This window comes from Dipodomys spectabilis, unplaced genomic scaffold, assembly GCF_019054845.1.
Source record: "Dipodomys spectabilis isolate Male_0828 unplaced genomic scaffold, ASM1905484v1 ptg000228l, whole genome shotgun sequence".
In the NCBI taxonomy this organism is placed as follows: Eukaryota; Metazoa; Chordata; class Mammalia; order Rodentia; family Heteromyidae; genus Dipodomys; species Dipodomys spectabilis.
Window position 1 is genome coordinate 10719769 of NW_024870905.1, and position 11891 is coordinate 10731659.

General features: G+C 45.1%; 1 protein-coding gene across 1 annotated transcript in view; it reads left to right on the top strand.

The window, feature by feature from the left end:
* Positions 1-7837, top strand: part of Ireb2 (iron responsive element binding protein 2) — a 48135-nt gene extending 40298 nt beyond the window's left edge. Inside the window, exons 17-22 of the mRNA XM_042697711.1 lie at positions 1148-1252; positions 1346-1488; positions 3343-3490; positions 3579-3701; positions 6705-6890; positions 7430-7837. Of these exons, the coding sequence (XP_042553645.1) occupies positions 1148-1252; positions 1346-1488; positions 3343-3490; positions 3579-3701; positions 6705-6890; positions 7430-7540 (816 nt within the window). The 3' untranslated portion in view covers positions 7541-7837. The remainder of the gene's footprint in view (positions 1-1147; positions 1253-1345; positions 1489-3342; positions 3491-3578; positions 3702-6704; positions 6891-7429) is intronic.
* The last annotated feature ends 4054 nt before the right edge of the window (positions 7838-11891 follow it).

Here is an 11891-nt window from a genome sequence, read left to right on the forward strand (position 1 = left end):
TTTGTAGTGGTTAGTTGGAAATGAAAGTCTCTTGGATTTCTCTACCTGGTCTGGCTTCAAACTGTGGTCATTCGCTCTCAGCTCCTGTATAGCTAGGATTACAGGCAGGACCCACTGGCACCTAGCTCAAAGTTTTAGTTTTTAAAACTGGAAATATGAAGGCAAAAAAAGCACCTACTTAGCAAACACTTAAAGTCATACTATGTGCCAGATGCCTCTAACGTGTTCTAGTACATCATTGAACAAAACACAAACTTCACACAGTGTGCTATCAAGAAAATAGGTAAATAGCACACCATGTTAAAAAGACCAGCCAGGCACTGTGGCTCATGCCTGTAATCCTAGCTGCTTGGGAGGCTGAAATCTAAGGATCATGGTTCAAAGCCAGCCCAGGCTGAAAAGTCTCTGTGAGACTCTTATCTCCGTGAACCACCAGAAAACCAGAAGTGGCGCTGTGGCTCAAAGTGGCAGAGCACTAGCCTTAAGCAGAAATGCTCAGGAACAGTGCCCAGGCCCTGAGTTCAAACCCCACAACTGACAGGGAAAACAAAAAAAAGTAAAGACCCATGGAAAAGACTTAATTGGGATAATTTGCATAAAACAGTTGTGTCAATTTTGCAAAGTAGATTGTAGGAGTTTTGATTTTTTTTTCTTTTTCATTTCAGTATATAGTGTCATTTTATAATCTAAGCTGGTTTTAACCTTATCATCCTCCAGCCTCAGTCTCCAAGGGCTCAGATGAACCACCACACCAGGCTCAGATTGACAAGTTAGCAGCCTGTGCAAAAAAGTCTGAGAGACTCTCATCTCCAATGAACCATCAGAAAACTGGAAATGGCACTGTGCCTCAAAGTGGTAGAACCCTAGCCTTGAGCAAAAAGTACAGGGAATGTGCCCAGGCCCCAAGTTCAAGTCCCACAACCAAAGTCTCAGTGACTTTTTACCTGCTCTTCCTTTAACTGTGATCTTCAGATCACAACCTCCGGAGTAGGTATGAATGTTAACGATGTAGATAATAGAATGCACTACCTTAGCCCTCTAAGTAGATGAGGCAACCTAATATTTCAGTCTTACCTAGAGTCTTCCTAAGTCATTTTTGTGACTTTTTACCTTTTCTTGGGTTTATCTGCCTGAATCATATTTGCAGACGGGAAACAAGCGGTGGAATTCTCTAGAAGCCCCCGACTCCGTTTTGTTCCCGTGGGACTTGAAGTCAACTTATATCAGATGTCCCTCGTTTTTTGATAAGCTTGTAAGTACTACTGTTCCTTGATTTCTTAAAAGATCATCACAGATTAAACACCCTTGTGCAGAGCTCAGAGTTCTTTGAACTTTTTCCTTGTAGACCAAAGAGCCTGCTGCCATCCGGCCTATCAAGAATGCTCACGTCTTGCTGTATTTGGGGGACTGTGTCACAACCGATCACATATCGCCTGCTGGGAGCATCGCACGGAGCAGTGCAGCTGCCAAGTACTTGACAAACAGAGGGTACGTGTCTGCTTGCCTGATCTGGCCCTCTCTGCAAGCAGGGGTGAACCAGCACTGCCTGCCATCCTTCCACAGTGGCACACGCTGTCTCCCACATTTGTTTGTTAGTACATATCACTAAGGAGGCACTAGAGGGCACCCATTGGACCTGTCTTTGCTTATAAGTTCAGAAATTTAAATTGCTATTTAAATTGAGTTATATGTTGGCTCTTGCCTATAATTCCAGCATTTGTGAGGCAGAGGCAGGAGGCTGGTAAGTTTGAGACCAGCCTGCCTTCATAGTAAGGCCTTATCTCAAAAAAAAAAAAGTTAGCCTGGCACTGGTCTCTCATACCTGTCATCCTAGCTACTCAGGAGGCTGAGATCTGAGGATCGTGGGTTCAAAGCCAGCCTGAGCAGCAAAGTCTGTAAGACTCTTATCTCCAATAAACCACCAGAAAATTGAAGTGGCTCTGTGGCTCAAGTGGTAAAGTGCTAGCCTTGAGCTGAAGAACCGAGGGACAGCACCCAGGCTGAGAGTTCAAGCCCCACAACCAAAAAAAATGAGTTGAGTCTAGATAAACCACTGATTTTAGAAGCAGGTTTTTTTTTTTTTTTTTTTTTTTTTTTTTTTTGGGTCCGGTCGTGGGGCCTGAACTCTGGGCCTGGGCGCTGTCCCTCAGCTCTTCTGCTCAAAGCTAGCGCTCTACCACTTGAGCCACAGCGCCACTCTGGCTTTTTTCTTTTTGCTTATGTGGTGCTGAGGAATCGAACCCAGGGCCTCAGGCATGCAAGGCAAGCGCTCTACCACTGAGCCATCTTCCCAGCCCTAGAAGCAAAATTTTTATTTTTCAGTTTGGGTTTTTTTTTCTTGGTGCCAATCCTGGGGCTTGAACTCAGGGTCTTGTTACTGTGCCTGAGCTTTTTTCTCAAAGGTCCTCTCTAAAATGTGAGCCACAGTTCCACTTTTGTCTTTTTACTGTTTAATTGGAGATCAGAGTCTCCTGGACTTTTTCTGCCCTAGCTGTCTTCAAACTATGATCTTCCAACCTCAGCCTCCCAAATAACTAGAATTACAGGTATGAGCCACTGGCACCTGGCTTGCTATTTTTATTATTTTTTTGCCAGTCCTGGGGGTTAAGCTCATGGCCTGGGTACTGTCCCTGAGCCTCTCTGTGCTCAAGGCTAGCAGTCTACCACTTGAACCATAGTGCCACTTCTGGCTTTTTCTATGTTGCTTTTTTCATTATTGTTATTATTTTTCTCTCTTTTTTTTTTTTTTGGTCTGTTGTGGGGCTTAAACTCAGCCTGGTCACTGTCCCTCAGCTCTTCAGCTCAAGCCAAGTGCTCTACCACTTGAGCCACAGCACCACTTCCTGTTTTCTGAGTGGCTTATTAGAGAGGAACTTCATGGACTTACTTGCCTGGGCTGACTTTGAACTGTGGTCCTCAGATCTCCTCCTCCTGAGTAGCTAGGATTACAGGCATGAGCTACCAACACCTGGCTTTTTATAATTTCTTTAGATAAACTAAAAGGAAGGAAAAATGGAAATGAAACATAAAGGTTTTATAAGAGGCTTCAAATAACTGAATGCATGTGAATTGTACTTAGATATTAATTTGAGCACCTAATACTTTCCAAGGAGTTAACTGAGGGTGTGACTTTGTGATAGAGCTTTCAGGTAAAAGGTAAAAATCTACAAGCTGGCTCTGTGAATAAGTGAGTAGGGCATGTCTAAGAGGCCCCAGTGGTCCTGGGCTGGAGACCTGGGGCAAGTTTCCATAGCAATAAAGAAGTGTTCAGATAGGTTTTACAATTCAGTAATGTGTGGTTACTTCCCACTTACAACAAACACTTCCCTGCCTTTCTTGTAGCCTTACCCCTCGTGAATTCAACTCTTACGGAGCCCGGAGAGGCAATGATGCCGTGATGACAAGAGGCACTTTTGCAAACATCAAGCTTTTTAATAAATTTATTGGAAAGCCAGCTCCCAAAACAATCCATTTTCCATCAGGACACACGGTAAGGCAGGCGCTTGGTGATTGGGGCATGCCTGGTTCTGGCGATCTGCATTTGTGCTAAGGATTTGTGTGTCTGCTTACCTCCATAGATGGATGTATTTGAAGCTGCGGAACTGTACCAAAAAGAAGGTATCCCACTGATTATTTTAGCAGGAAAGAAGTATGGTTCGGGGAATTCAAGAGATTGGGCCGCCAAAGGACCGTATTTACTGGTATGTCTTCACATTCATTTTCTTACAATGAGGAGTGGGGAGAGGGACAATAGGAGTGGGTCTGAGCAAGGTTCACATGTGACACGTCGCAGTGAAGCCTCCCTGCACAACTACTTGGTGCTATCAAAAAGGGCCAGGGTAGGGGAGGTTGATTATCTTCACAACTTCAAAGAAATTGCCTTCTTCCTCTGTCAGGAACATCATGTCAGAGTTTACTTTGCTTATTTGAATTTTTTTGCAATTATTTGGACCTCATAATTGAGAGTTTCAGTTCAGTAATGTTAAATAATCCTTGTACTCGCATAGTTACATCTGTAAGTCTTAGGTGAGAATTCATTTCATTACCAGTAGTAGCTGTGCGGGCAGATATTCTAATTCTAGATTCTTGGAGTCTCAAGCACAGAATTAAATAAAGACACAGAAGTAAAGTAACAAGGAGTTTAATAGAAAGCCCATCGTTATGAAAACAGCAGCCGAGCTGAGTGGCTCGTGGTTGAAGAAATTCTGGCTCTGCAGGGCTCAGTGAGTTGGGAGTTCAGAGCAGCAGTGGCAGGCTGGCACACACAAGGCTGCCGGCCCACAGTTTTAAGTTTATGTATGAGATGCATGCATGCAACTGTATGCATGACACCTTTAGGAGTTGGTTGCACAAGTCAAGCCAAGGACTTTCCCTGGGGCATGTGCTTCAGTTTACTAGTTTCTCTGCCACTGGAAGGACAGGTCCTGCAAGCAAACTGACCACTGATGACCCAAGGAAATAGTGGGAAATAGGACCAGGGCCAGGCAGGGCGGGGCATGGGGCTGGTTTCAGCATTTCTCTGCCATAGCCTAGTCATCCTCAGTATGTGAGAGACAGAAAGAGGAATTCTTTTTTTTTCTTTTTCTTTTTTGGTTCTGGTCATGGGGCCTGAACTCTGGGCCTGGGCGCTGTCCCTCAGCTCTTCAGCTCAAGGCTAGCGCTCTACCACTTGAGCCACAGCACCACTTCCGGCTTTTTTCTTTTTGCTTATGTGGTGCTGAGGAATCGAACCCAGGGCGTCAGGCATGCAAGGCAAGCACTCTACCACTGAGCCACCTTCCCAGCCCCCAGAAAGAGGAATTCTTTTTTTTGGGGGGGGGGGGGGTTCCGGTCATGGGGCCTGAACTCTCTTCAGCTCAAGGCTAGCGCTCTACCACTTGAGCCACAGCGCCACTTCCAGCTTTTTTCTTTTTTGCTTATGTGGTGCTGAGGAATCGAACCCAGGGCCTCATGCATGCAAGGCAAACGCTCTACCACTGAGCCACCTTCTCAGCCCCAGAAAGAGGAATTGCATTATAGTCATTATTTGTGCCCATTCATAGTTTTGCTTGCCTGGTTTTGTTGTATTTTCTCTGATTTGTTCCATTAGCAGCTAAGAGACTTAGGTGATGCGCTGAGTCTTACCTTTCTCACCTCCAAAGAGATTCTGCTGCCAGTTGTCTAGCAGAAGATGCTTCTCTTTAGACTGCTTGTTTTTTTTTTTTTTTGTTGTTGTTGTTGTTTATTTCCTTTTTGTGGTAGGGGTGGTGCGCATCTGCACTTGCTGACATTCCACATGCACAAGAAGTAGAGTGCAGGCCTCTGCCACCTTCTTTTAGGAGGCGTTGTCTCTTCCCTAAAAAGTCAGTTCTCAGGAATTATAAGCCAGGTATTATCTTTCTGAGATAGTAATTCTAAGTATTTCATTAATTATTGGACTAGGCTCCTTTAACTTTAAAACCTTCTGTTCATTTACAGTGGAGTTTTGCTCTTGACAGCCTAGTCATTTAGACTTTTTTTCTTTTTTTTTTTTCTTTTTCTTTTTTGCCAGTCACAGGGCCTGAACTCTGGGCCTGGGTGCTGTCCCTCAGCTCTTCAGCTCAAGGCTAGCGCTCTACCACTTGAGCCACAGCTCCACTTCTGGCTTTTTCTGTTTATGTGGTGCTGAGGAATCAAACCCAGGGTCTCATGCATGCAAGGCAAGCACTCTACCACTGAGCCACCTTCCCAGCCCCCTTTTTTCTCTTTTTTGATTTTTGGTGGGTCATGGGACTTGAACTCTGGGCCTGGGCATTGTCCCTGAGCTCTTCAGCTCAAGGCAAGTGCTCTACCACTTAAGGCACAGCTTAAGAGTTAAGAGTCTGAGATAAGAGTCTGAACAGACTTTTCATGCCTGAGCTGGCTTTAAGCCCTGATCCTCAGATCTCCCCGTCCTGAGTAGTTAGGATGACAGGCGTAAGTCACTGGCACCTGACTCATTTAGACTTTTCTTAAGAACTGATTTATGTGCCAAGCGGCACATACCTGTCATTCTAGCTACTCAGGAGGCTGAGATAAGTCTTTGGATTGCAATTTGAAGCCAGAAGTGGGGCTGTGGCTCAGCTGAGAGAGTGCTAGCCTTGAGCAAAAGAAGCTCAAGAACAGTGCCCAGTTAAAGCTGCAGATAGCTTCCACCATATTGAGGCTTCACTTCCTATTTTCTGCATTGAGAACAGGAGACAGTCTCTCCCTTCTTTGACCCTGTTATACCACAAGAAATCCTTGCCAGACCTCCTCTGTGGATGTGTCTCATGGATGGACCTCACAGAGCTGTGATTTAGTGTGGAAACTGGGAAACAAGGGAGGGAACCACCGTCTAGTGACAGAACTTGAGCAAACCCTTCTACATGCTCAACATTCCTGTGAAGTCTAGCACCTGCTTCTTCTTCTAAGTATTTAAAGAATTTGCTCATCTGATCCCCTCTAGTGTTCTTGAAGTGGCATTCAAGAGAGGGTTCCAGTGGCCATGTATATCACACCCACTAGGGCTCAAAGGCAATCCCCAGGGCCCTGACAGCCAAAGGAAGGGCCTCTTAGGGAGCTCTGTGTGGTGGGCTCGGCTTCTGTAAGTACCTGCCATACTGCCAGCGTACAGAGTGGTACAGTGTGTCAGAAGGGTTTGGAGAAAGTAAAATGCTTAAATCAACTTTCAGAAGTGGAAGAAGTAAAATGCACATTGGTTACAGGGTGTGAAAGCTGTTTTGGCTGAAAGTTATGAAAAAATCCACAAAGATCATCTGGTTGGGATGGGCATAGCCCCACTGGAGTTCCTTCCAGGAGAGAATGCAGACTCCCTGGGGCTGTCTGGCAGGGAGACCTTCTCCTTGACGTTTCCTGAAGAGCTATCTCCTGGAATGGCATTGAACATGAAGGTACCTCGGAAATTCTTGCATGCACAGTCATGCTTTGGTCCTCTGAGGGCGGGCTGGGTGAGACTGAGGAAGAAGCAGTGGTAACTGCATAGCAATGTCAGTCATGTGCACCATTGGTAGTGTACGTTGCTTTGCTTCCTCTGGCCTTAATCTAAGTGTGCGTCTAGCCAGCATTCTCTGTGTGCTCAGGCCGTGAGGAGGGTGCATGGAGACTCTTAGCCAGCATCAGGGAAAAGGAGGAGATGGATGGATGGTGGCATTGATGTAATGAGTGCTTATCATTGATTGGCCCAAAGCTAACCCTTTGGTAGTGTTTTCTAGGTCACATGATACTTGCTCTCTAGGATCAGGGATGAAACACCCATTGTGAGACACCTTGGGTGGTTTTCAAACCATAGAAAGGTTATAGGCAATCAAAGTTGAAATTACACTCAGGAAAGTCGGGCAAAATAGGGCCAGATCATGATCATGTTTATGAAGACAAATGATTACTGTACCTTGGAAATCTTGACACTCATATATATGTTCTTTGTTCCAAGACAAGCACTGGAAAGGTATTCAGCGTGATTGCTTCATTTGAAAATGATGTGGAAATAACCTTGTTCAAACATGGAGGATTATTAAACTTTGTGGCACGGAGATTCTCCTAGTATCTTCTCCCCGCCATGCCAGGCGCGGGTGATGGTAACTGCAGACAGTCTTTCATGCCGGCCCCAGGGGTCCTTGCTACGGCGCCACAGCAGGTCCAGTGTCCTGGTGACTCATCCTGGACGTAAGTGATTGTGATCAATATAGTGACTGAAAAGCGATCTTTTTAAATACTATACGAATGGTGCTATTAACACTGCTGAAATCAACGTGTGATGTGTGTTGTGGAAGAGCCTGTAAGTATGGGTGGGGGTATTTTATCAGACCATTTTGTAAATAAAAGGCAGAATTGGACCTTGTGTTGGAAATTCTTATATGAGTAACCTTCCTGAAGTTGTCTGTTTTGTTTTGCACCTGTAAAGCTGTACTGCTGTCCCGTTGCTTACAGAATGAAATAGAAGCCTGATTAGACTGGGAAGTTGTGGAAGTTGGAATGTGATTTACATAGATGGACTTGAGTGTATGAATTCTTTGGCAGAATGGAGCTGAGCACAGTGGGCATTCCTAACTTGTCCAGAGCCAGGTTTCCCCGGGCCTAACTCCACCGGTTTGAGTCTGTTCCAGGGCGCCATCTTCTGTGCCGTGCAGCCAGTCCCTCCACATCTGAAGATGGACCATGGTCGTGTGTGTGTGTGTGTGTGTGTGTGTGTGTGTGTGTGAGAGAGAGAGAGACATGTGCTAAAGTATGAACAGGATGCTGCCCTGAGTGCTCGCTGATGGCATGGTGGCACCCCAAGGGGCACAGGCCACATCCTGTTCATTGCTTTAGCTTATTTTGCTCATTTCTTGTGATGCTGTAACTTCTGTAACCTGATTTAATTATCACTGAGTTCTCCCCCACCCCCCTTTGGTGGATGCTGGAGGAGAACCTGAGTCTTTCAATGCTTACCTGATTCCTCTGAGATTTCTCAGTCCACACCTCATGATATGGGTGCTTGCCCCTACGCATTTAAAAAAAATGTACTCTCTCAGTGATGTGAGCTGATTTCCTGTCTGGGATTCATGGCTGTTGGCAGTTTGCTTAGGGCTGACCACAGCTGGCCAGAGAGCAGTGAAGTTGCTTCTGTTCAGGGCCGAGCCCTGTGCGAGTCTGATCCCACGCCACAGCAGCATCCTGACAGTGTGGGCATCCTTTCATAAAACAAGATTTGATCATCTCAGAAGGTCCTATACTTTTCTAAGAAATTAGCTTATTAGTAGCAAAAGGCCATTTAGAATGATCTTTACCATGTGGAGCTTTCATAGTTGCTGCAATTCAGAGGTAGCTTTCAATGCACAGAATAAGAAATTACTTGTTTTGTGCTAAAATGCAGATACTCACAAACCAGGAAGTGAAGGACACTGAGAATATGCACATAATCACTTGTGCCGTCATTTGAAAATATTTCGCAAATATGTATTTAGACAGTAAGTTTTTTTTTTTTTTTTTTTTGTCGGTCGTGGGGCTTGAACTCTAGGCCTGGGCGCTGTCCCTCAGCTCTTCAGCTCAAGGCTAGTGCTCTACCACTTGAGCCACAGCGCCACTTCTGGTTTTCTGGTGGTTTATTGGAGATAGGAGTCTCACGGTCTCTCCTGCCCGGGCTGGCTTTGAACTGCGATTCTCAGATCTCAGCCTCCTGAGTAGCTAGGATTACAGGCGTGAGCCACCAGCGCCCGGCTAGACAGTAAGTTTGACAAAACAATTGTCCTTCAAGTCTTTTCATCAATATTTTCTCTCGCACTCTCATCGTATTGTGCTCTTGTTGGATGCTGGGCATATTTTAACTTTGGACACATGAGCTAGGGATGGAGAGTATTATAAGCTGATATGCTTTAAAGAAATGGTAATTGCACAGTGTGTTGAGGGGAGAAAATACCTGTATGGTTTTGAAGGCATGCTGTTTGTAGATGGTGGGTAATGGTACGACAGTGTGATAATCAGTTGATCCACACAGCCATTGACATTCCAGTCTGCCTAACCCAGTCGTCATCATACAAGCAAGTCTCGTGTTGCAGAAACATAGTCTGTTTAATGTCTTGCTCATAAATGAACTAAAGCAGAGAAGCCTGGCTTTAACTAGGAAAGGAGAGTCCAAGCATTTTTCCCAATGTGGATGCCTTCTAACTGTGCCTCCAGTCATATGCCACAAAAACAGGCAGTTTGTTTTTTCTTTGTTTTTGTCTTACTTCGCTCCTTTTGTTGACTTGGAGCTGGATGATTTCATGATATAGGAAAATAATAACCTGACGTAAAAAGGAAGTCCAACAGGCACACGGAGAAACAGATCAGAATTATGAACTTCAAGTGCAGCCCAAAAGGTCATTACCAATAGAAGCAATTTTTACCTTTTAAGAAAGTATGCCAGGGGCTGGGAAGGTGGCTCAGTGGTAGAGCGCTTGCCTTGCATGCCAGAGGCCCTGGGTTCGATTCCTCACACCACATAAGCAGAAAGAAAAAAGCCGGAAGTGGCGCTGGGGCTCAAGTGGTAGAGCGCTAGCCTTGAGCTGAAGAGCTGAGGGACAGCGCCCAGGCCCAAAGTTCAGGCCCACGACCGGACCCAAAAAAAAAAAAGAAAGTATGCCAGGTGCAGTGGCTCATACCTGTAATCCTAGCTACTCAGGAGCTGAGGTCTGAGGATCGCAATTCAAAACCAGCCCAGGCAAGAAAGTCTGGGAGACTTTTATCTCTACTGAACCACCAAAAAGCCAGAGGTAGAGATGTGGCTCAAGCCCCAGAACCAACACACACAAATATGCTGAATACCATATTTAAACCTTTAGGGTTTGCTACTCCTATGAAATGAAATGAAGTAAAATGAAATGAAATGGGTGGCAGTGTCACCCAGCCGCTGAATTGTCTGTATTACTTACACAGTACTCCTTCCCAATATGACGGTCATCATTGTGTCCTGTTTCCATGCTGACACTTGAATGAGGTGGCAGAACTCCTTCATCCAGGTGGCAGGGATTGTAGAAGCTGAAAGCGCATCCCGTCATATCATGGGTCACAGTGTTGGGTGCTTTAGGCTTTTCCATGGTAAATGATAAAAGCAGGAGCTCTGGACGTCGGGGAACTTACATGTCCCCTTGCCTTTGACCTTAGGTTTAGCAGTCACTGGAAGGTGATCTGGCTTAGTTTGCTTGGATGTGGAAAGGGAGGAGATACATGTGGCCTTTGTTTCTTGTCCCTTCAGGGCCACTGTGCCCATGTTGCCATCCATTTCGTATGTAGTCTGTGGCTCTGAACCATCTCTGTATCTCTCTAAAGTAACTATGAATTGTTGTCTCTTATTTAAAGCCAACAAAACAGTGTAACAGTTTGAAGTTCGATAATGTTAAGTATTGTACAGAAATATATTGGAGGCAAAGTTTAGTTGATGACAATTGTGTATATGTTACTGATGCTGTAAATTATTTTTAATAAAGAGAATTGTATTATCACATCTTACTGGGTATGACTTTTTTAATTTTATTGTAAGGGTGATGTCATAGGGAGGGGTTACAGTTACATAATTAATTGAGTACATTTCTTGTTGATCATTGTTACCTCCTCCCTTTTCTCCCACTTTCCCTCCCTCCTCCCTGCTGCCTTTTTTTTTTTTTTGGTTGGTCATGGGCTTTGGGGCTTGAACTCAGGGCTTCACTGCTGTCCCTGAACTTTTATGCTCGAGGCTAATGCTCTACAACTTTGATCCGCTGGTCCACTTCCGGGTTTCTTGATGGTTAACTGGAGATTAACCAATGGACTTTCCCACCTGGGAAAACCACAATCCTTAAATCTTGACCTCCTGAATGGCTAGGATTATAGGCATGAGCCACCAGGGTCCCACAAAATACTTTTTTGTAATTAAAAAAGAAACCATTGGAAGCTGTAAAGAAATGAAATGGCATCCAGAAATTTCTCCTGGTTGTCTGAATGTGCAGACAGTCTATTTGCAGGATGTGTGACGCACACAGCCCTCCATGGTACCCAGGCCTCTCGCTTCCTTTTGTTCCTGGGCAGTGAGTGTAGAAGTTTGACACTGGTGTGGGAAAACATGGGGAAGCAAAGGCTGAGCTAAATTAAGGACTGTTCGGTTCCCTCCGCTAATTGAGTGAGATTAACGTTGCCTAAGGCAGGATCCTTTCTTAATTGGCCAGCCTTAGGCACTGGTGGCTCACTCTGGAGGCTGAGATCTGAGGTTATCAGTTTGAAGCCAGCCCAGCAAGAAAGTCCTGAGACCCTTGCTTCCAATTAGCCAGCAAAAAGTGAAGTGGAGCTGTGGATCAAGAGGTAGAACACTGGCCTTGAACATAAAAGCTTGGCAGCACCTAGACACTGAGATCAAGCCCTAGTACTGCCTCCCCAAGAAAGGCATTAACAAAAAATGTAGT